Source organism: Phoxinus phoxinus (assembly GCF_949152265.1).
Source record: "Phoxinus phoxinus genome assembly, chromosome: 16".
NCBI classification, from domain to species: Eukaryota; Metazoa; Chordata; class Actinopteri; order Cypriniformes; family Leuciscidae; genus Phoxinus; species Phoxinus phoxinus.
The window spans coordinates 3604566-3625084 of NC_136891.1; the positions used below are offsets into that span (position 1 = coordinate 3604566).

Consider the following 20519-nt stretch of genomic DNA (forward strand, 5'->3'; position numbering starts at 1 on the left):
ATGATTGAACCCAGAACATTCCTATGATGAAGATTTGGACACATTTGTTACTTGCTTTGAAAAGGGCAAGTCTAGTGCCATTCACTTTAATAATTTCTTTAGATATCTCTAAATGATTTCTTCTGGAGATGTTGCAGTGCGATCAGAGTTTAGTGTTTAATCCAGGCCATCTGGGAGCCAGAGGACATTGTTATGAGAAATAAGAAACAACAGCTGGAGATCTGGAGTCCCGTTTAACATCCTGATCGTGTCCTGCTGCCGGATACAATCTCGACTACACAGATAAAGACAAAATAAAAAAAATTAAGACTCTTAAAGGGATAGTTCACTTTGAAATTAAATTTTGGTATGTTTTAGCTTACCTGAAGTGTATCCAAGATGTAGGTGTCTTTGTCTTCGCAGTAGTTTCAATTTTGATATTTTTAGGTCAAACCGTTCTTGTCTGTCAGTCATATAATGCAGGTATATAGGTACTGTCTCTAATAGCATGCAGAGAAAAGTCCAAATTAAAAAAATTGATGGCCTAAGACACGAAACAAGCGGTTTGTGTGATAAAACGAACAGTATTTATATAGTTTTTATCTCTTTTACACAACCATGTCCAAGTGATCTGTTTACACCAGATTTCTTCCCCGGAAACTAATCTAACCGCCTTCGATTGGACGTTGCATTTTTAAACTCAGCAGAAACCCGTGTGATTGGCTGTACGGCTCAACGTATGCCTTTGATTGACCTGAACAATGAAGCGAGTAGTGTGTCAAGATAGAAGGCTTACAAATTGGGAATAAGTGAAAACTCAACACTCCCGGATGAGTTCACGCGAGCTTAGGCCATCAATGTGCACTTACGATGGGGAATTTTTTTATTTGGACTTTTCTCTGCATGCTTTTGGAGACAGTGCCTATATACCTGCATTATATGACTGACAGACAAGAACGGTTTGACCTAAAAATATACAAATTGAAACTACTGCGGAGACAAAGACACCTGCATCTTGGATGCACTTCAGGTGAGCTAAAACATACCAAAATTTAATTTCAAAGTGAACTATCCCTTTAATTTATCTGTTCAGCATTAAAGAAACCGTTTGCCCAAAAATGAAATGATGTCATCACTTACTCACCCTCACGTTGTATGACTTTCTTTCCTACATGATGTTTTGCAGAAGGTCCAGAATGATGTTTTTCATGTGAGGCCTGGTGCTGGCGAGCTCCAAAAAACCTCTCAAATCTCATTCAAATGTGCTTTCGATTCATTTAGACGATATTAGCCACAGAAGAATGAAAGTCAAACGGGTTTGGAACAACATGAGGGTGAGTAGCCTAAACGATGACACGTTTTATTTTTAGATTAACTTTTCCTTGTTTGCTGTTTTGTGTGTCGCTATCGAGGGCTTTTTAAATCAATTAATTCCTTTTTTCACCGCAGCCTATTGCTGACAAACTGACCGTGTTCGTTTTCTAATCCATCCGTGCGTAATAACAGGCTTTGGCAGCTCTCTGGTGGCATCACTCATGAGATAGATTCCCAGAAAACGATCGTAAAATCGCTCTGATATTTTCACCATCCATGAACTTGGCTGTTTAAAAAAGCGCAGCATGAATGTGACGCTGATTCTTTCCGTGCAGTAAGTCGTGGGCTTCAGATGATTGCAGTTCTGTCTCAGTGTAAGCTCACTTTCCCTGTTTTCATCCACAGAGAATCTTGTGCTCCTTGTGAATCGAGAGCTGCGCTGAGGCGGTTTCAGATGCTTTAGATCATATGCCTGACAGAGGGGTCTCTACACCTGCCCTGCATCCAAACACACCAATACATAGAGGGGATCTGCTTGTACATACACATGCATTCACAGGCTAAGACGACAGACTGCTGAAACCTGGAGGCCAGTAAAGAAAAAGGTCATGCTTTTGAGAACAAAATGATAGGCCTACAGAACATGAAAAGTTGCAGCATGTGAGAAGAAGAGAAACCCATATATTTTTTGTACATGTGTTTTGAGAATAAAGGCCCATTCACACCAAGAACTATAACTATATAACTATTTATTAAAGGATGCACTGCAAATGCTCAAAGTCAGATGGATTCTGATTGTCTGTCAATGGTTCATCAGCTAGAAAAAAAAATAGTTCTGAAAATGATTCCAACGATATTGTTCTTCTGTGCCGTTATCGTTATAGTTGTGGTGTGAACTCTGTTTTCTTTTACATTTAGGATAATTCTTAAAACCGTATTGCTATAGTTATTGTCCTTGGTGTAAATGGGATAGTTTACCCAAAAATGAAAATTCTATCAATGAGGTTCAGTCTCTAAGTTGTTACGCAGCACGTTTGAGCTTCTGCAAGAACCAATGAGGTTCATTCTCGTGTTACGCATCACGTTTGAGCTTCTGCAAGAACCAATGAGGTTCATTCTCGTGTTACGCATCACGTTTGAGCTTCAGCAAGAACCAATGAGGTTCATTCTCGTGTTATGCAGCACGTTTGAGCTTCTGCAAGAACCAATGAGGTTCATTCTCGTGTTACGCATCACGTTTGAGCTTCAGCAAGAACCAATGAGGTTCATTCTCGTGTTATGCAGCACGTTTGAGCTTCAGCAAGAACCAATGAGGTTCATTCTCGTGTTACGCATCACGTTTGAGCTTCAGCAAGAACCAATGAGGTTCATTCTCGTGTTATGCAGCACGTTTGAGCTTCAGCAAGAACCAATGAGGTTCATTCTCGTGTTACGCAGCACGTTTGAGCTTCAGCAAGAACCAATGAGGTTCATTCTCGTGTTACGCATCACGTTTGAGCTTCTGTAAGAACCAATGAGGTTCATTCTCGTGTTACGCATCACGTTTGAGCTTCAGCAAGAACCAATGAGGTTCAGTCTCGTGTTACGCATCACGATTGAGCTTCAGCAAGAACCAATGAGGCTCATTCTCGTGTTATGCAGCACGTTTGAGCTTCTGCAAGAACCAATGAGGTTCAGTCTCGTGTTACGCATCACGTTTGAGCTTCTGCAAGAACCAATGAGGTTCATTCTCGTGTTACGCATCACGTTTGAGCTTCTGTAAGAACCAATGAGGTTTATTCTCGTGTTACGCATCACGTTTGAGCTTCAGCAAGAACCAATGAGGTTCAGTCTCGTGTTACGCATCACGATTGAGCTTCAGCAAGAACCAATGAGGCTCATTCTCGTGTTATGCAGCACGTTTGAGCTTCTGCAAGAACCAATGAGGTTCATTGTCGTGTTACGCATCACGTTTGAGCTTCTGCAAGAACCAATGAGGTTCAGTCTCGTGTTACGCAGCACGTTTGAGCTTCAGCAAGAACCAATGAGGTTCATTCTCGTGTTACGCATCACGTTTGAGCTTCAGCAAGAACCAATGAGGTTCATTCTCGTGTTACGCATCACGTTTGAGCTTCAGCAAGAACCAATGAGGTTCAGTCTCGTGTTACGCATCACGTTTGAGCTTCTGCAAGAACCAATTAGTTTTGTTCTTGCGTGTCAAGCAGATTCGGTTGAGCTTGATGTTTGGACTAAATTTGGACAGGATTTGTTTTATGATCTCTTCATGAACTTTTTGAAGCGCCAAAGTGGTACAGTAGTTGTCAATGGAGGGACAGAAAGCTTTCAGATTTGATCAAAAATATCTTCATTTGTGTTCTGAAGATGAACGAAAGTCTTACGGGTTTGGAACGACATGAGGGTGAGTAATATTTGACAGAATTTTTGGGTGAACTATCCCTTTAAATGCTTCAGTAAGATGAGGAAAAGCATTGAAAAAGTCAACAAGAAATCAAAATGGACCCCATTTACTTTCTTAATGCACATTCCTGGTCTTATCTCGAACAATTCATGAGTGCACGTTATTCTAAAGGAAAAAGTGTTTTCATAGCTAATCTTTCTATTGAACTTTTTTCTCGTAAGAAATTTAGTTTTACTTGGAAATGATGAGTTATGGAAGTAAATTGGACTGTGTACGGGAGTCCATGTTGACTTTAAACACTGGTCTATTATTAAATAATATATTGGTTGTTTAAAGGTTAAAAGTGTCACTCCTGGGAGCAGTTTATTGATCATTTATCAATAATCTTCTGCTATGAATGCTGGCGTTGATGTGTTAAAGATGAATGAGCATGTCCTGAGAGATGGTCATGTGGGGAAAAGGTTTAGTTAAGGATACTCACCGCACAGAACTGCTACCCACAAAATCCTCATAATCAATAACATTTCATTTACAGCATGACCTCTGTAAATGAGCGCACTGAACTGTCTGTCAGCTCCTGCATATAAAAATGAGAAATTCACCAAATAAAAACATGTATGAAGCACATTACTTTATGAGCCACTTGATAAATCTGCACCACAAACAAGAAATGAAATCTGTCTGATATGCAAAATTGACATGTTGTGTTCACTGTCCCTCCGGCTATGACGCGCTGCTAATAACTAGCTGCTAATTACCCTTCCCCTTAATGATTTTTATTTTTCCATTGTGTGTCAGTGAGGAAACATTTGGGAGTGTGACTTGTTTTCTGTTTGCGGATAAAATAATCGTAGCAGTGTCTCTCCTGAACAGCAGATGGAGACTCTCTCTCTCTCTCTCTCTCTCTCTCTCTCTCTCTCTCTCTCTCTCTCTCTCTCTCTCTCTCTCTCTCTCTCTCTCTCTCTCTCTCTCTCTCTCTCTCTCTCTCTCTCTCCATCTCTCTCTCACATCAGTTTCTCTCTGTCCCGTGACCGTGAGTTTAGTGACAGTCAGTCACTGACGCTGAAAATGTTTCGACATATTCTGGTAATTATTACAAATATTCTGTTTAAGTTTAATAATATATGGTAGTTTACAAATCATTCATCATGCGTTAGCTTTTGTATCACGTCAAAGGTTACGGTTGTTTATGTAAGTTAGGAGTTTGAGAAGTGAAACGCGGGAGTCATGAGCAGTTTGACGTTTTGCACGTCTACAATCAATGAAACTATGATGGTGGAGATGATGTTAAAGTTTTATAATTCAAATAACAGCTGTTGTAATTGTTTAAATGGTGTCTGTGTTTATTAAAGAGCTGCTATTTGAGTGCACATATATTTATATGGCTGTATATGTCCTCTTTCTGCTCATATATAAGTAAACATAAACAGCGGTCACATAGTATTTGGACTTTGGAGTATTTGTGGTCATAAAAACTGTGAAAGTTATTCACCTGTGTGAACTTCAAACATCCACTAAAAATCACCAAAACGCAAGATGGTTAAAAGTCACTGGCCAAAGGGAAGAAAATTATTTATTGTTTGTTTGTTGCAAGAAAAGCACTGCATTAAAATAACATGAAATGACAAGAAAAGGGAAAAGAAGAAGAAGAAAATAGTCAAATAACAAAGCTCCCCAACTAGTAAGAAAACTGTGATCATAATTCTTAAGAAACTTGTTCTTATTGTTATCAATGAGTTTAAGATATTTTATAATAAAAATGGAAATCTCAGTGTGAAAGACATCAAATCTAGGCAAAGTCTTGAGAAATTTGTTTTTGTGATTAAAAAGTAAAGAAATATATATATATAAATGAAATAAATACAAGAATAAATTTTAAGTAAAAGAAACATATCTTCAACGAAAAGTTTAAATTACATTTTATAAAAGGAGTTCTAAAGATACCAACTTAAGTTCTCCCGAAGAGATTTAACCTGATTGTATTGGTAAAATAAATGAGGCGAAGTTTCAGAATAAGGAAGAAAGTTTTTGAGTCACACAGATACGGGCGGATGACCTAGGAGCTCCAAAAATGTAAGTGTTAGTAGGCTAACAGAGAAGAAAATAATAATAATCGTGAATCAGGACATTTCTGTTTCATCATTGTTTTCTTCAGTTGTCAGTATGACATGCATTATTTATGGTACACATGCAGTGAGTCTATGAACCGTCTTGTCAATATTACACACACACACACATATATGCATTAAGTTGCTGAAGTTAATTGTTCACCTAATTGCTAAAACACTTTATTTTCTGATGACATTTTGTATGTGCATCACAATTGTCATCTTTAAGTTACTCAAAAAACATTTTTAAATCTCCATGAGACTCTTCAGCAGGTTTCCAGACGGCAGATCTCCGGAAGCGTCCACAGGCAGCTGCTGAATAAGGTGCCAGAGAAGCAGAGGCTGTTTCAGGTATGGTCACTTATTCTAACACCTGGCAGCGATATACTGTACTGTATATCATGTATAATTGAATTAGACCAAATGAGATGTATGCATTACACTACTTATTTACTTAAAGGCTGTGTTCACTTAATAGAGCTCAGAACGTTTTGCTTTGGTTGTTCACTTGTGTGTGCTTATAAAAATGTTGATTTATGTTTCTGGTTTAGGAGGTTAATGGGATGCCAGTTCATCTGAAGGGAGGAGTCAGTGACGCTGTTCTTTACCGGGCAACTATGGGTCTCACAGTGATGGGTATGTTATTGAGCGTATTAACACACGATTGCCCTGTTTCACAGTCAAGGCTTGAGTCTAGGCCCAGACTAATGCTGTTTGAGCTGTCTTAACTGAAAGCAACGTGCTATGACATCTCTCAGGCCCTGTTTACACTTGATATTAAGATTTAACACTTTTACACTAAGATATTAAGAAGAAGGTTTTTTCAGATCTTTCGATCTAATGGACGAAATAAGCTCACGCAATGCATGTTCGACCACGTGAGTGTTTACACTACAAAAGCAATCTGACTACATCCGGAAGTGGTCAGAAGTGGACAAGCTCAAAGCGCTTTAGACCCGTTTACACCTGTATTTAGCGTCGTCCACTTGTGATCGGATTGACCAAAATGTCTCTTAATACCAGGTGTAAACAGAGCCTAAGACACGTTTATAAAAGCTACTTAAATTACCTAATTGAAACTAAGGCCGCATGGACAGCAGATGTGAGTAAATTCTGTCATCTTTGCAGGACTGTGATATGAAGAGTGTGCAAAGTAACATATATTTAACAACAGTGTAAAAGTGAATAGCACTTAACAGGCACAATACCGGTATACATGAAAACATGGATCACATGACTAAACTTACGTCATCGGTTTCAAATACATCCGGCTTCACAGTCCACACTACAACGCGGAAACGGCGTTTTCAAATTTATCCGCTTTGGAGAGCGTATTCCAAAAGCTAAGTTTTCATTGACTTAAAACGCTGTCTCAGTGCGAACAGAAGGCCAAAACGGAGAGAAAAATATAAGTTTTCAAACGAAAACGTATTAGTGTGGACATGGCCTAAGCCCTGTCTGTGAAACCAGGCCTATGTGTGTGTTCTGGGTGATTGCTTACAAGCGCCCAATGTCTGTATATAGATGTGGCAAATTTAAATTTGTTCAAACCACATAATTTGCTGTGCTGCTAGACACGTCTTAGCAAGCATGGATATGTATTTGAGTTAATAATCATAGTAAACTCTAATCACTTATCATTCATGCGTCTCTCTTCAGGAACTGCATGCGTCATATATCAACTAGTAAAGGCAGCTGTACCTCAGAAGAAGAACTGATGTCAGCTCATGCCCTCATTACTGTGACGTTATGAGCATTTCACACTTATTCTTTCATTTGGAAGGTAAAAGGGACAAAAGTGATTTAAATAAAACAAACTGTCATAACTGGACCAATCTTGATTGTTTTACTTTACTCAATGACCTTACATTGCACATATTTTGCATTGCACATTTTCTTCATGCAAAATTTCATTATTTTCTTTTGATTTTGGGGTGTAGTTACAGACTTTGGATGTTTCTAAGCTGGTTTTCATGCGATTCATCTTTAAATTCTAGTTATTGATGAGGTTTGTCTTCTGATTTCATGCCTCCTCCTTTTGAGATGTATGTGATAATATTCTTCTCTTAAAGAACGTGATGAAGAAAACAAACAAATAAGCTGTTTTTCCTTCTTAAAGTGTACATAAGTCAGCATTAACGGATGCAGGGTGTTCGTGACTCAATGCAGCGTTTAGAAGCACGTTCTCGATACGTTCTGTGTCTTGGACGTCTTCATCGTTTCCCAGGAGACAAACAGTAATGTGTCGCCATTTCCTTTTTGTTCTTCAAAACAATGTGTTTTCAAGGCATATAAAATAGTTTCCAAATGCCTGTACGTCAAAGAAATGTTTTCCCTTCTGGAAGTTCAAATTTACAGGAACAACTGATAATTTGAGTCTATACAGTTGAGCTCATATGGAACTTTATCACATGTATTACGCACAATGTGCTCTTTGTGTCCCATACAAAATCTCTCAGTTCATTGGAGAGATTGAAACAGACGTAGCAAAAATAATTGCATGCTAATTATAAAACTATAAAGTACAGATCATTAATTCTGCAAGCCATCTATAAGGAGCAGTAGAAGTTCAAGGCAAGCTTTCCCTTGATCAATAGAACTATTATGCATTTCTCTCGAACAATGAGAGTAATGATCTAATGATCAAATTAAAACCAGTCCTGAACTCAGCTGAAACAACTAATACACTCAATGATCACAAATCAAACTACCCTGACTCCCAGTTGGCACCCATGTGTTTTAAATATCTAAATGTTTATTATTCAGATGGGTAACAGAACTGTTCATTTATGGCTTGATAATGAGATCAGGAGTGTAGTTTTGATTCATAAGATGTGTTGGACATCTCCATCCCCTCTGTGTGTTACCCGATTTGACCACTAGGGGGCTACATATTCAAATAAATGGAAATGGTTGTAAAACTGAGCTATAGGCTCAAATTAAAGTACAGTTTACCATTTTATTTTGTTTAACCGTTTTTTTTAAAACAGTTTTTCTGATATTTCTGGGCACAATTGCTTTGCTTAAATCTTGATATCTGTGTTTTAGACGCAATAGATGGATTTTACCTGAGCTGGCTGGTTATTAGATGGTCCAGAACACAGCTAGGCTAAGAAATGATGTTCCAAAACACAGCTACTAGCTTATAAGCTTGATTTTCCAGCAGGGGTTTAATATCACAAAGAGAAAAAGAATCATACTTAATAAGTAAGTAACACTACAAAAGTTTGATTGCAAGAGGAGTCAAAATCTTGCAAAACTAGCAAGTTGTGTTGGCACGAAGATGATGTTACCATAGCAACCACGCAAGCGCCCGCCGTTAGGACCGTTGAACGATACGTCAGAAACAGTATCGATATTGTAATTTATGATTACGATATTGTATGTTTAGCGTACTTATTGCACGAAATTGTATGTAAAAACCCTTCGTGATGTTTTACTATAGTTGTCGGCTGGTTCAACTGTGCTGGGAGCACCATAAATATGTTTTTCTTTTTTGTGTGTGGCGCGATATCTCTTCAGATTGTAGGCTAACTAACGTTAACGTTACTCCGAAAATGACCGAGGTATATTTATTTGAAAATGTTCGCCCTTCTAATAACTTTAATAGTTATTTATAGTTCCTTAACTTTGCAATTGAGTTAAAAACAAAGGCTATATAATCCTGAATATATCAAAATAAATGTTGCCTATATAGGCTATTAAAAAAATGTGCGATTCATATTTAGTCTCGTCTTGAGTAATGTAGCCTATTCCATAATAATTCCTGCTGAAACCAAAAACAGAGATAAGTGACATGCTCCAGGAATGCCGAAAATATGCGCGACTTTCCAAGAGCGCATCCCAACACATCCATCCATCACACGGTGACGTCAGAGCTCCGGGTTCGGGATCAGCCCCCTGTTTAGAAGCACATTCTAGTCTGAGATCCTGTGCATTTGAAAACAGCCTTCACGAGCTGTGGGTGATCAGATCCTCCTCTTCATTTTCACCTCCATCACCACAGCATCACGGAGAATCTCTTGCCTTTCTGAAAAACACCTTTAAATCCCTTTGCATCCGGACGAAATTTCCACTTTCATTCAACAGTTTTTTTGTGATGTATTGAGAGATTTTTGGAAACTTTTGGGGAGTTTGGTAAGTGCTCATGTGGAGTTCCTTCTTTTATTGATAAACCTATTTAAACATATATGGAGGAAGGCGTTATTGATCTTAAATTTGAGACGGTTTAGATAAATGTAATGTGAAATGATGAATGTGTGCACACTGACCCATTTCCAGCTGCTCTGATCACTTTTTCCATAGACGTTTGTATGGTGATTTCATTTTTTCCACCACCCTGCTATTGTGCTCTTTTAAAGTTGATTGGGATGATACTTATTTATTTTCTTTAGTTGAGAAATCTAGATAACTTGTAAGACTCGTAAGACCTCTAGGACTTCATTTATTGGGGCATTTTTACGTTTATTTACCCAATTCACATGTAATGTGCTTAAAGAATACAGTAGAAGAGCTTAGATAAATATAATTACAATATCTAGAGTGAGGTTTAAACCTGTTTGGCATAATACAAGTTCAGAAAGCATGTTTTTGCTGTATAAGAGCCTTATGGTTTAGCCTTATGTTTGCTTTTTCATTCAACTTTACTTAAATACTTACACTATTACAACACCAAACTCTAGACAACGTGTGCCTGCATGCTAAGTTTTGACTCACACTTCTTTGCATGTCTATTCACCTATCCTATTAAAAAAGCCGTAATTTTTTAATTAAATGCTGCATGTGACCAAGTGTATTTTTTCAAGTTTTTTTTCCATTAATTGAAATGCCCTAGTTGGATTTCAGAAAGTCTTGCCATGTGATAGTCGTAATAGTCGTAATTAATATGAGGTCTTGTGTAATGTATTAAGGACTGGAAAAATGTTGTCTGAAATAGTTTTAGATTGACTAATCATGCCAGGACACAGCTTGAAATGTCAGGACAAATACTAATTGCTGCTGAGCGATATTAATGAACAACTAGAACTCAATGTGAACATATTTTGTGAGCTGCTTGTTCTTGCGTTTGTAATTATTTATAGAACATGCAATATAACACAGACATCAAGCACATTGCCAACGTTTAGAGAGAGAGAGAGCCGGATAAATATATGGATGTGAAATCTGAATTTGTCCAGGCACAACAGGGGGCGCAGGAACCCTGCAGAAAAGTTTTTCCACCCCTGATGTGCAGGATCCAAAAATCAGGCAAATGTCCAGACAATTGCATATAGTCTATGAACTCACAGTTTCCGACGTTAAACGGATGAATCAGTGGGGTTTGCAATGACATACAACATATGCAGTTTATAATCGTTTTACGGTTAAACTGCTGTAGACTGAGACTGTTTTTCTAAGGCCTGCAGTGAGTTATTTTAATAAGTGACTGTTTTATAATTTTTTCCCCAAAAAGTTTTGGAGTATTAACCACGGAAAGAAATTTTTTCCCTCTGCTGACCAGAGAAACAGCTGGAATTTTGAATGAAGAAATAATTAAAATCAGATTTGAATGAGATACTCTTGCAGTGAGTTGTGCTGGAGTCTCTTATTTTTTATTTCTGTATTGATTTATGAGCGTATGTGTGTGTAATATGGTTGATTTTTCAGATTGATTGATGTTCTGCTGATACTGGGGTGAAGATGTCGGTCAGGCGTTTGGCAGCGGCCGCTCTCTTAACACTCACAGTACTGACATCAGTGAGAGCTCAAGGTAAAAAAGCCAACAAATATATCCCCATTCACCCCGCTAAATTAAAAATACTTGATTCCAACAGTTTAGATCATCATAGTCTATTGTTTCTAAACATATATATAAATAATAACTGTACAAGAACGTTTGTCTCTGTTTAAGTGTGTTTAAATTTACATTTAATCTCCAGAAGAAAAATAGAAAAAAAAATCTATTTTTAGACTCTTTGAGGATATTTACTCTCCTTAAGATTCGTTGAAACAATTTGTGGTTTTAATGCTATAGTTGAAATAGAAATGCATGACAGGACAGGATATTTCATTTGATCTAACTGTGTTTTTCAGCAACTTCTTCAAGAGTATCAACTGTAATATATGTCAATTGCAAATGATAGGATAGAACATGCAAGGCCAGTCCAGCAGATGTTTAGTATTGAATATGACTTGGTTTTAAATATTTTCCATATGCAACTTAAGACCCATGATCATTTGCTGGATACGCGATCTCTCAGCCAGACAGATTCACGTTCAACTTTTATTTCTCTAGTAAAACACTTTTTCTTTCATTTGAGTATTTACCAGTATATCTTTCAGTAACCGAGCTCTTTGTAGGTTTGAACAGTCTTAGAGAGGTATTAAAACTGTGACTTAACCATATCAAATCATCGAATAAACGACAGGGTGTTAAAGCGCACATTGCAAGAGTTCAGTGGAAAGTATAGTGGAACATTTTACAGCTTTTATTGTGCAAAAAAAAAAAAAAAAAAAAAACATGTGGAGGCCAAGTTTCCCTTCCCCACTTTCCGCACTCTTAGAGAACAAAAAGACAAAATATGAGCTTTATTGTTTTTTTCCTAGGAAAGCGGGGCAAGAAGTGTTACTTCTCAATGCAAAATAAGTATGTAAAAATAGAACTTTCTTAGTTTAAAGATGTTCCGCTGATATAAAATACAAAAAAATACCTTAACCAACGTTATCACTTTCTTAATATGAAATGGTTAGATGCTCAGCATAGCAAAATAAATGTTAAATGATGTTCGAAGTTTGGTTGCACCAAAACTGGTTTGGGTTGGATGGACCCAAAAAAGAAAGAAACAATCTAGAATGGGTGATGAATCGGTGTGAGTTAGCAGTTTTGTTGGACCCTTTTGGAGTCCGAAATGGAACCGATTGTGACATCTGGTCAGCCAGGTTGGTAAATCTTGATTTTGGCGAACCTGTTCCCGGTCAAGCTTAAGCCCCGGTCAAAATTTGACCAGAGCCGCAGCTTCACAAAATATTTTATTGTGATATTCCCACATGCACACACAAACTCTATGTTCCACACAGACACTGACTTTTCAAACACAATACAACACAAAATACCACAAGAATATCCCTTTAAAATATTTCAACGTCCTCTACATGTGCGTCTTGTACATGAAGTCCTTTTAGTCCCACAAGTTGTTGCAGACAACTTTTCATGTACAAGTGCATGAGTCTTCTGGTTCATCTAGACTGGTTGCAATGTCACGTAACCTCTTTTCGTTTATATATTCACTTGTTTGTCACTATCCTGTATTTTCTTTTTAAAGGTTGTCGTTGTGCACCCCTTTAAGTGGTTTGCAATGGAAAGTGATCACATTAATGCAGTTGCACATCAAATGTTTCCCATTATTGTCAACTTTCAAGTCCATTGTACAATCAACACTTCTTGTCTATCTGTGACGTCAACTATTGAAGCAGTTCCACACAGCTCTTCTGGCAGTGTTGGGTTGACTGCATTGACTGCATGCACGTCACGAGTTATGGCCCGATGTAATGTTCTGTCGAGGTCTTTGTGGAACGCGCTTTACGTGTCTATGCTTGAGTAGTCAATGGCCCTACGGTCAGACAGCTCAAACAGATGTCATTTTTACCCAAAATGGCCGCCGTCCACGTTTGTTTCATGTTGCCTTGAGTCCTTCCCCAACAATGAACTACTTCACTGTTGGGATTTCGTCCATAAACCTGTGTATGGTCTTCTCATAAATACAGCTTTTGGAATGGTTTCTTGGAAATAACTTGATTCACCTCCTCTTTCCACAGTAATGCCTCCATCAGACTTGAGGTTTAGGATTTTAAATGAAAACACAGTGCAAATGATATGGAAGCAACCGCTGTCAAGGACTGAGGGCTTCAGAGTACAAGTGACATCGGATACAGGTTGGTGAAACGGTGAAACCACCAAATGTGTTGGAATTATAACGGCAAGCAACATGAAACATTTGCTAGGTTTATTGTCAGTGACGTGTTGGAACTGGAAATTGATATTCAACACGGAAAAAGAAGTGACAGAACTCATTTTAATCAATTGCCAATTTAATGGATTCTGAATAAGTTGGCACTCCATACCAGAAAATGTGTAGTATGAAAGAAAACTCATGTCGGCTAACATTAAGGGTTGTTCAGACCTGCAAGGGTTGTTTCTTGATCTACTGCCAATGAGCCCATGAGAGAAGCACTTAACCTAAGGTTACTCGTCGTGGGGAACCGTAGTAAGTGTACCTTATGTTGCTTGCGATAAGAAAGCATCTGGTAAACGACAAGTAACCTTTAAACTGCCACAGGCAACTCTCGGGAAATGCGTTCTGGCGTGCCTTTCAAAAAATGATTTAAACATGGACCGTTACTCATCGCTTGTCTTGGGAAGTCATTAATGTTTCCCTAATCTAGGTCTTGTGTGTCTAGACTAGATTTATCTACTTATAAATGAAGGGTGGCTGGATATTATCTTCATGTAGAATGTATATTATGATACGTCATTTAAACATTGAAAATGCAAATGTTCCCTTCTGCCTGTAGAAGAGCCTATTAAGGAATTCACACTTCCTCCAACCTCAACCAAAACCTCCATCAGAGATTTGACCCCCGATGTGGATTATGTTGTTACGATAACTTCATATTTTGGATCCGAGGAGAGTATACCAATCTCTGGTCAGATTACAAGTAAGTGGCAGGGCATCTTATTCTTTAAATATGTCATATAGGGATCCCATGGTCATGTAAGCCTGGAAGTCTCAGGGAATTTTTAAGTTGTGATTTGGAAAAAAAATGTGGATTTGAAATACAAAAATTCTGTACACTTTAAAGTTGTTGTTATGTTCAACTATAAGATATTTAATTGACTAAATGGCTTTTTGTGATTGCAATCTCTATAAAACAGAGTGGAGAAAGCATGGAAATTTATTGGCCAAAGGGTATGGAAGCCCTTTTAATGGAAGGAATACTTTTGCCTTAATATTTATTGATGTATTGTTTTCTGTTTTAGTCCAATCAAGCGGTATTGGAGGAGATACCAGGAAAACTGAGGTCCCAGATTCAATCAGTATGTACACACCTCCAGGCTCTTTCCATTGCTTCTGTGGTCTCTGCATTTTATTGGGAGTTTCCATACTAGTCAGTACGCAAATGTGTGTATGCCTTTCTTTCTTTCCAAATTTATGATTCCTGATAACAATTTAGCTTGTTAGTCAGCATTAACTTTTCCAGACATGATAAATTCGAGCCAACGTTTCCAGCATGGCTTTTGGGTGAGAGTTCGTAAGTGGCCCCTTTCGCCTTGTTTGAAATAAAAACCTGAACCTCTCGCAGTGCAGAAAGTGGAAAGCATTACAGCCTCTCTCTTTACAAGAGCGCTGTGGCCTCGTCCTCCAGATGAAGGTGAACAGCTTTACTTTTCCTTTCCTACATTAAGCAGAAGTGGAAAATCCAAACACCCCCCCCCCTCCCCCTCACACCCCACCCAAATACCATAACGGTTAGTTAGCTGCCTTTTGCAGACTTTTTGCTAACAAACCCCTGTTTCAATGCTCCAGTGCTTCCCTTCTGCAGGCGCAAGTGGAAAAAAGTTAATCTAATTACGGTAATAAAGGAAGGCAAGCTACGATATGTCAACAAAATCCTGTTCTTTACCCATCTGCCAACATCTCACCGAAGATGTAGCCGACACGATCCTTTCAAGGGCAGCAAATTCCAGAAATCGTGATAGAGGGCAAATATGATTGAAAGATGAGGAATTTTTCCAAACCGTATAGAGGATTAAGATTAATGGAGTTCAACAGAGAGGGAATGACTAGTAATGACTCGCCTAATACCATTTGAATGAGTTGTAACCGGTGTGTATTGCATAATAGATAAATGTGGTGCTGTTATAAAGGGGATCCCCTTTGTACATGTATATTTTGATAGACACTGAAGCATACAGTATCAACTAACACATAAATCCTTTTGTAAATTTACAACATTTGAGACATCCAAATCTACAGAAACCTCTGGAATTGTTCATTACTCTCATTTATCGTTTAATGATGGAGAAAGATCTTTTTAATGGCAAATTTATATAGAAATTAAGTAAAAATGTTACAATTTAATTATTGTCAAAGCTGAAAAAGTAAACAAAAGAGAAAAATATGTGAAAAATGTCACAATGGAGAATTAAACTATCAAGTAAGAATTAATTCAATGTTAACTATAAATGCGTTAATTTGTGTTAAACATACTTAAACTTATTCATCAACATATATATTCTATTAATTCAATATTATTTGAACCTATAAGGATTCATAAACATTAATCTCTAAAGTTGTACATTTGTAAAAGGGTTTATTTTGTAGCAGCGTCTATATAATGTTTATTTTTTGAAATATAATACATTATAAACTTACCATGCAAATGAAATCGCATGGTTTTATAATACTAATAGATTTGGTCTTTTTCTGAAATGGAAAAATAGATCAGAATTTTGAGTTATGTGCCAAATGTGTTTGCAAAACTCTTGAATGGTTTATATTTTAAAAGCTTTGCATCCTTTTCCAAAACTCGTGCCCTTATATGAAGTTAAACAAGCTTCTGACTCATTGATCTCTCACTCTTTTCCCCAGAATGCTCAGTAAGTGCCATTGCTGACCTGGTCTTCCTGGTGGACGGTTCTTGGAGTGTCGGGCGGGACAATTTTAAATTCATCCGCAGTTTCATGGCAGCCATGGCAGGCGCATTTGACCTTGGAGAGGACAAGACTAGAGTGGGTGTGGTTCAGTACAGCACGGACACCAGAACCGAGTTTAACCTTAACCAGTACTTCAAACGGACCGATCTGCTCAGAGCCATTAACAATCTGCCGTACAAGGGTGGCAACACCATGACAGGTACCCAATTTATACTTATGAATTCAAACTGAAACCTAGAGATAATATTACTGCTGAACAACAAAGCTACAATGTGAATTTCAAGTCTGTGATTGTTTTTTTGGTTTTGTGTGTGTGTGCAGGCGAAGCCCTGGACCACCTGCTGAAAAACATGTTCACAGAGACCGCCGGTGCTCGTAAGGGATTCCCCAGAGTAGCCGTAGTTATCACAGATGGGAAATCTCAGGACCCTGTGGAGGGTTACGCCAAGAGGTTGAAAAATGCTGGAGTTGAAATCTTCACTTTGGGTATGTGGTCATTCATCTCTGCTTTCTTTCTCGGTTTGGATTTCTTCTTCACAGAACTTGGCAGCTTTCAAGAAATCCATCCACACAGAAGAAATCCTTGAATTTGGAGAAATAATGCTATAATCTATTATTTTTATTCAGGGATCAAAGAAGCAGATGAGGAAGAGTTGAAACAAATGTCTTCAACGCCCTACAGAACACACGTGTACACTGTGCCAAACTTCGATATGATCAAAGCTGTGGAGAAATCACTAATCACGCAGGTGTGCACCAGTGTGGATGACCAGCTCAACTCGCTGGCTAGCGGCGAGGAAGGTAAACAAACAATAACAATTGTAAATCTGCTTTAGCAGGTTTATTAAACACAACCCCGAGCATTAAACATGACCCCATTTTTCCTCTTTTTGTTTATTTGCAGTTGTTGAACCAGCTTCAAACTTGCAAGTCACAGAGGTTGCATCCAAGTCAATGCGGGTGACGTGGGATGCATCTATAGGGGAAGTGACTGGATACAAGGTGCAGATGGTTCCCATGTTGGCTGGCAGCAAACGCCAAGAGCTGTATGTTGGGTCAACTCAGACCTCTGTGAATGTGAGAGATTTGTCCCCTGATACAGAGTACGAAATCAGCCTGTTTGCACTCAAAGGTCTGACGCCTAGTGAGGCAGTTATGGCGATGGAGAAAACCCAGCCTTTAAAAGTATCGTTAGGTGAGGAAAGGTCCACACTATCCACTGTAATCCATTGAATCCATTGTAATCCATAATGGTTGTTTGACCCGCAAGCTTCTTTTTACTTCTAGAATGTTCTCTTGGTGTGGATGTACAAGCCGACGTCGTTCTCCTGGTCGACGGTTCCTACAGCATCGGTCTTGCAAACTTCGCTAAAGTTCGAGCTTTCTTGGAAGTCCTGGTCAACAGCTTTGACATTGGGTTGGAAAAAGTTCAAATCAGCTTGGTCCAGTACAGCAGAGACCCACACACTGAGTTCTACCTAAACACCCACCACGATCTGAGCGCCGTGGTCAAAGCCGTGAGAACGTTCCCCTACCGCGGTGGCTCCACGAACACCGGCAAAGCAATGACGTATGTGAGAGAGAGGATTTTTGTTCAAGCCAGAGGCGCTCGTGCGAATGTACCTCGTGTTACGATTCTGATCACCGATGGAAAGTCCTCGGATGCTTTCAAAGACCCGGCGGCTAAGCTTAGGAACACGGATGTAGAGATTTTCGCAGTGGGCGTGAAAGATGCTGTCCGTTCAGAGCTGGAGGCGATTGCTAATTCTCCAGTGGAGACGCACGTGTACACCGTAGATGACTTTGATGCTTTCCAGAGGATTTCCAATGAGCTAACCCAGTCCATCTGTCTCAGAATTGAGCAAGAGCTTCTGAACATCAAGAAGAGAAGTGAGTATCGTTTGATTTTTTCACTAACTGCTGTTAAATGTGTCAGGCTCTCTGTCTGGACGTGCACAGAACCATATGGTTCGAACTCTGGTTTTGTACCAATCTGTACAAAAGTTCAAAGGGTTAGTTGACCCAAAAACTTCTTTCTTTCTTTCTTTCTTTCTTTCTTTCTTTCTTTCTTTCTTTCTTTCTTTCTTTCTTTCTTTCTTTCTTTCTTTCTTTCTTTCTTTCTTTCTTTCTTTCTTTCTTTCTTTCTTTCTTTCTTTCTTTCTTTCTTTGGATCACAAAATAACTTATTTAGCAGAATGTCCAAGCTGCTCAATTCCAAACAATAAAAATAGTAAGCAAAGCTGTCAAGCTCCAAGAATAAACAAACAAACAAGCACCAAAACATAATAGTTGTGTACTGTATTTCAGGTCTGCTAATGTCATAAAGTAGGTTGGTGTTGGATACAGGCCAACTTAAAATCTATTAGGTGCTGCCTGAGCCTGTAGTTGTTCTGTAACCTTTTTTGGCAGTAAATTGGGATGTGAACTACATTCTCATGGGAAACCAAAAGGAGAAGTCTCATATATTTAAATTCTGCTCTCCCTTCTAGATCTGATTGCACCCAGGTCTCTGACCTTCTCAGAGGTGACCTCCAGAAGTTTCCGAGCTTCTTGGTTAACAGATGCCGTGGATGTGCAGTCATATCTGGTGCAATACAAGCCTGATGCTGACACAGAAGTGGGCTACATCTCCGTCTCTGTGCCGGGAGAAACCACTACGGCCGTCTTACATCACCTTACTCCAGTCACAAAGTATGAAGTCAAGGTTTACGCCCAATACCAGAAGGGAGAAAGCTTTCCTCTATCAGACTTTGAGACCACACTAGAAGGTTAGTGACTGTTATATATAAATGTTAGCTTAGCTAATTACTTTTAAAGGAATGTTGTTCTTTATGATTGTCTTTCTTTTGTGCAACACAAAGAACATCCTGGTCATTGTACCTGATGATTTTTAGGGTAAACTTTTCATTTAAGAGTCCTAAACCTTTTTGTGACTTCTATGTACCGATTTGTGCAGAACAAGGATCCGTGAACAACCTGAGGGTGTCCGAGGAGACCACAAGCAGTTTCCGTGTCTCATGGGGGGAGGCTCCCGGTCCAGTAGTGCGGTATAGACTCACGTATGTTCCAGTCCAAGGGGATAGTGGGTTGCTAGAAATTGCAACAGTTGGCCCTGAGACCACCATCGTTCTGCAGCAACTTTACCCAGTTACGACATACCGTGTCTCCGTGGCAGCCGAATTCCCATCAGGTGTTGGACCTCAGATGCAGATTGATGGAACAACCAAAGAAGGTGATTAGAACAACTTAAAGTTTTTACATTCATCTAGGTCACGTGTGCCCTCTCATTCTAGCATTTTCATTGGTTGCTTCCCAGGCATTTATAGACCCACAAATCGCTTGAGGGTGTGAATCTCTGGTATTTCAGAAAACTGGTGTAAAGTTTTACAGCGATTGCTTGAGCAGCCAAACACCTTAAGTGAATGGAAAATCAAAGTTGATTTAGACAAAAACTCTATGAGACGTTTCCCAGAATTTCTTTCGTTGAGTTGGCGATAAATGTCTGTTTGGTTAGGCAAAACCTCTGGGTTCTTTATCAAGGCTGAGAGTAGTTAGTGTCCAAGCATGAGCCAGCTGTGTCTTAACGGCTGCCTACAGCGATGCAGCTGCAGTCTGTCCACAGTTATTATCTGCAAAGGACAAATCCCAGGTCATGACTTTTAACTCCTGTGTTAAACTAGAGTTTAATCTCTGCATTGTCTCTGTTCCAGTCAACTGCTCGCTAAAGACACAATTCCTCAAAACTTGTTGAGGAGAGGTGTGCTGTTACTAAGGCTTTTTAAGCCAGATTTTGGACCCGATTTACAACGCCCAAAGACCTGGGGAGTGTAGCCTGATTCGAGGCTTCTCGTAACCACCTTTTTCCCAAAAAAATCCAGAATTTTGTGGTGTCATTATGATAATTTGACCACCCCCGATTGTGTCGTAAATATCAAACATGTTTTGACTCTTGATTGGGCTGCCTTTGACTTGTTACCCGCAATAGCCAATGAGAGCGAGTAAGCTTCACCAACCGGATGTTGCGTGC

The 20519-nt window shown here is 38.9% G+C and overlaps 3 protein-coding genes across 12 annotated transcripts in view; all 3 read left to right on the top strand.

Moving 5' to 3' along the window:
• filip1b (filamin A interacting protein 1b) overlaps window positions 1-4026 on the top strand; it is a 38197-nt gene extending 34171 nt beyond the window's left edge. For 2 of the 5 annotated variants that reach the window (XM_079638993.1, XM_079638995.1), the window contains 2 exons: window positions 1261-1313; window positions 1699-4026. In XM_079638993.1, the coding sequence (XP_079495119.1) occupies window positions 1261-1284 (24 nt within the window). In that variant the 3' untranslated portion in view covers window positions 1285-1313; window positions 1699-4026. The remainder of the gene's footprint in view (window positions 1-1260; window positions 1314-1698) is intronic. The other 3 variants (XM_079638994.1, XM_079638996.1, XR_013800611.1) reach the window with 2 other exon arrangements.
• A 648-nt stretch (window positions 4027-4674) lies between these two features.
• On the top strand, window positions 4675-7630 carry cox7a2b (cytochrome c oxidase subunit 7A2b). Of its 2 annotated transcripts, none has more exons than XM_079638998.1 (4): window positions 4675-4777; window positions 6070-6150; window positions 6351-6435; window positions 7459-7630. In XM_079638998.1, the coding sequence occupies exons 1-4, from the start codon at window positions 4760-4762 to the stop codon at window positions 7515-7517; spliced, it is 243 nt and encodes an 80-aa protein (XP_079495124.1). In that variant the 5' UTR covers window positions 4675-4759; the 3' UTR covers window positions 7518-7630. The 2 variants fall into 2 exon arrangements, with proteins under 2 accessions (XP_079495124.1, XP_079495123.1); XM_079638997.1 differs by having other exon boundaries at window positions 4692-4777; window positions 6061-6150.
• A 2169-nt stretch (window positions 7631-9799) lies between these two features.
• Window positions 9800-20519, top strand: part of col12a1b (collagen, type XII, alpha 1b) — a 73273-nt gene continuing 62553 nt past the window's right edge. For all 5 annotated transcript variants that reach the window (XM_079639004.1, XM_079639000.1, XM_079639001.1 and 2 more), the window contains exons 1-12: window positions 9800-9936; window positions 11446-11548; window positions 13594-13710; window positions 14350-14493; window positions 14816-14872; window positions 16428-16691; window positions 16814-16978; window positions 17120-17293; window positions 17397-17687; window positions 17780-18382; window positions 18982-19260; window positions 19449-19724. In XM_079639004.1, coding sequence (XP_079495130.1) covers window positions 11479-11548; window positions 13594-13710; window positions 14350-14493; window positions 14816-14872; window positions 16428-16691; window positions 16814-16978; window positions 17120-17293; window positions 17397-17687; window positions 17780-18382; window positions 18982-19260; window positions 19449-19724 — 2440 coding nt within the window. In that variant the 5' untranslated portion in view covers window positions 9800-9936; window positions 11446-11478. The remainder of the gene's footprint in view (window positions 9937-11445; window positions 11549-13593; window positions 13711-14349; window positions 14494-14815; window positions 14873-16427; window positions 16692-16813; window positions 16979-17119; window positions 17294-17396; window positions 17688-17779; window positions 18383-18981; window positions 19261-19448; window positions 19725-20519) is intronic.

What these genes read in the sequence shown, in the direction of transcription:
- cox7a2b (XM_079638997.1), top strand. An exon ending in AGAAGCAGAGGCTGTTTCAG is followed by an intron (nt 6,151 to 6,350) that starts GTATGGTCACTT and finishes TTTCTGGTTTAG; the next exon opens with GAGGTTAATGGGATGCCAGT. An exon ending in TATGGGTCTCACAGTGATGG is followed by an intron (nt 6,436 to 7,458) that starts GTATGTTATTGA and finishes GTCTCTCTTCAG; the next exon opens with GAACTGCATGCGTCATATAT.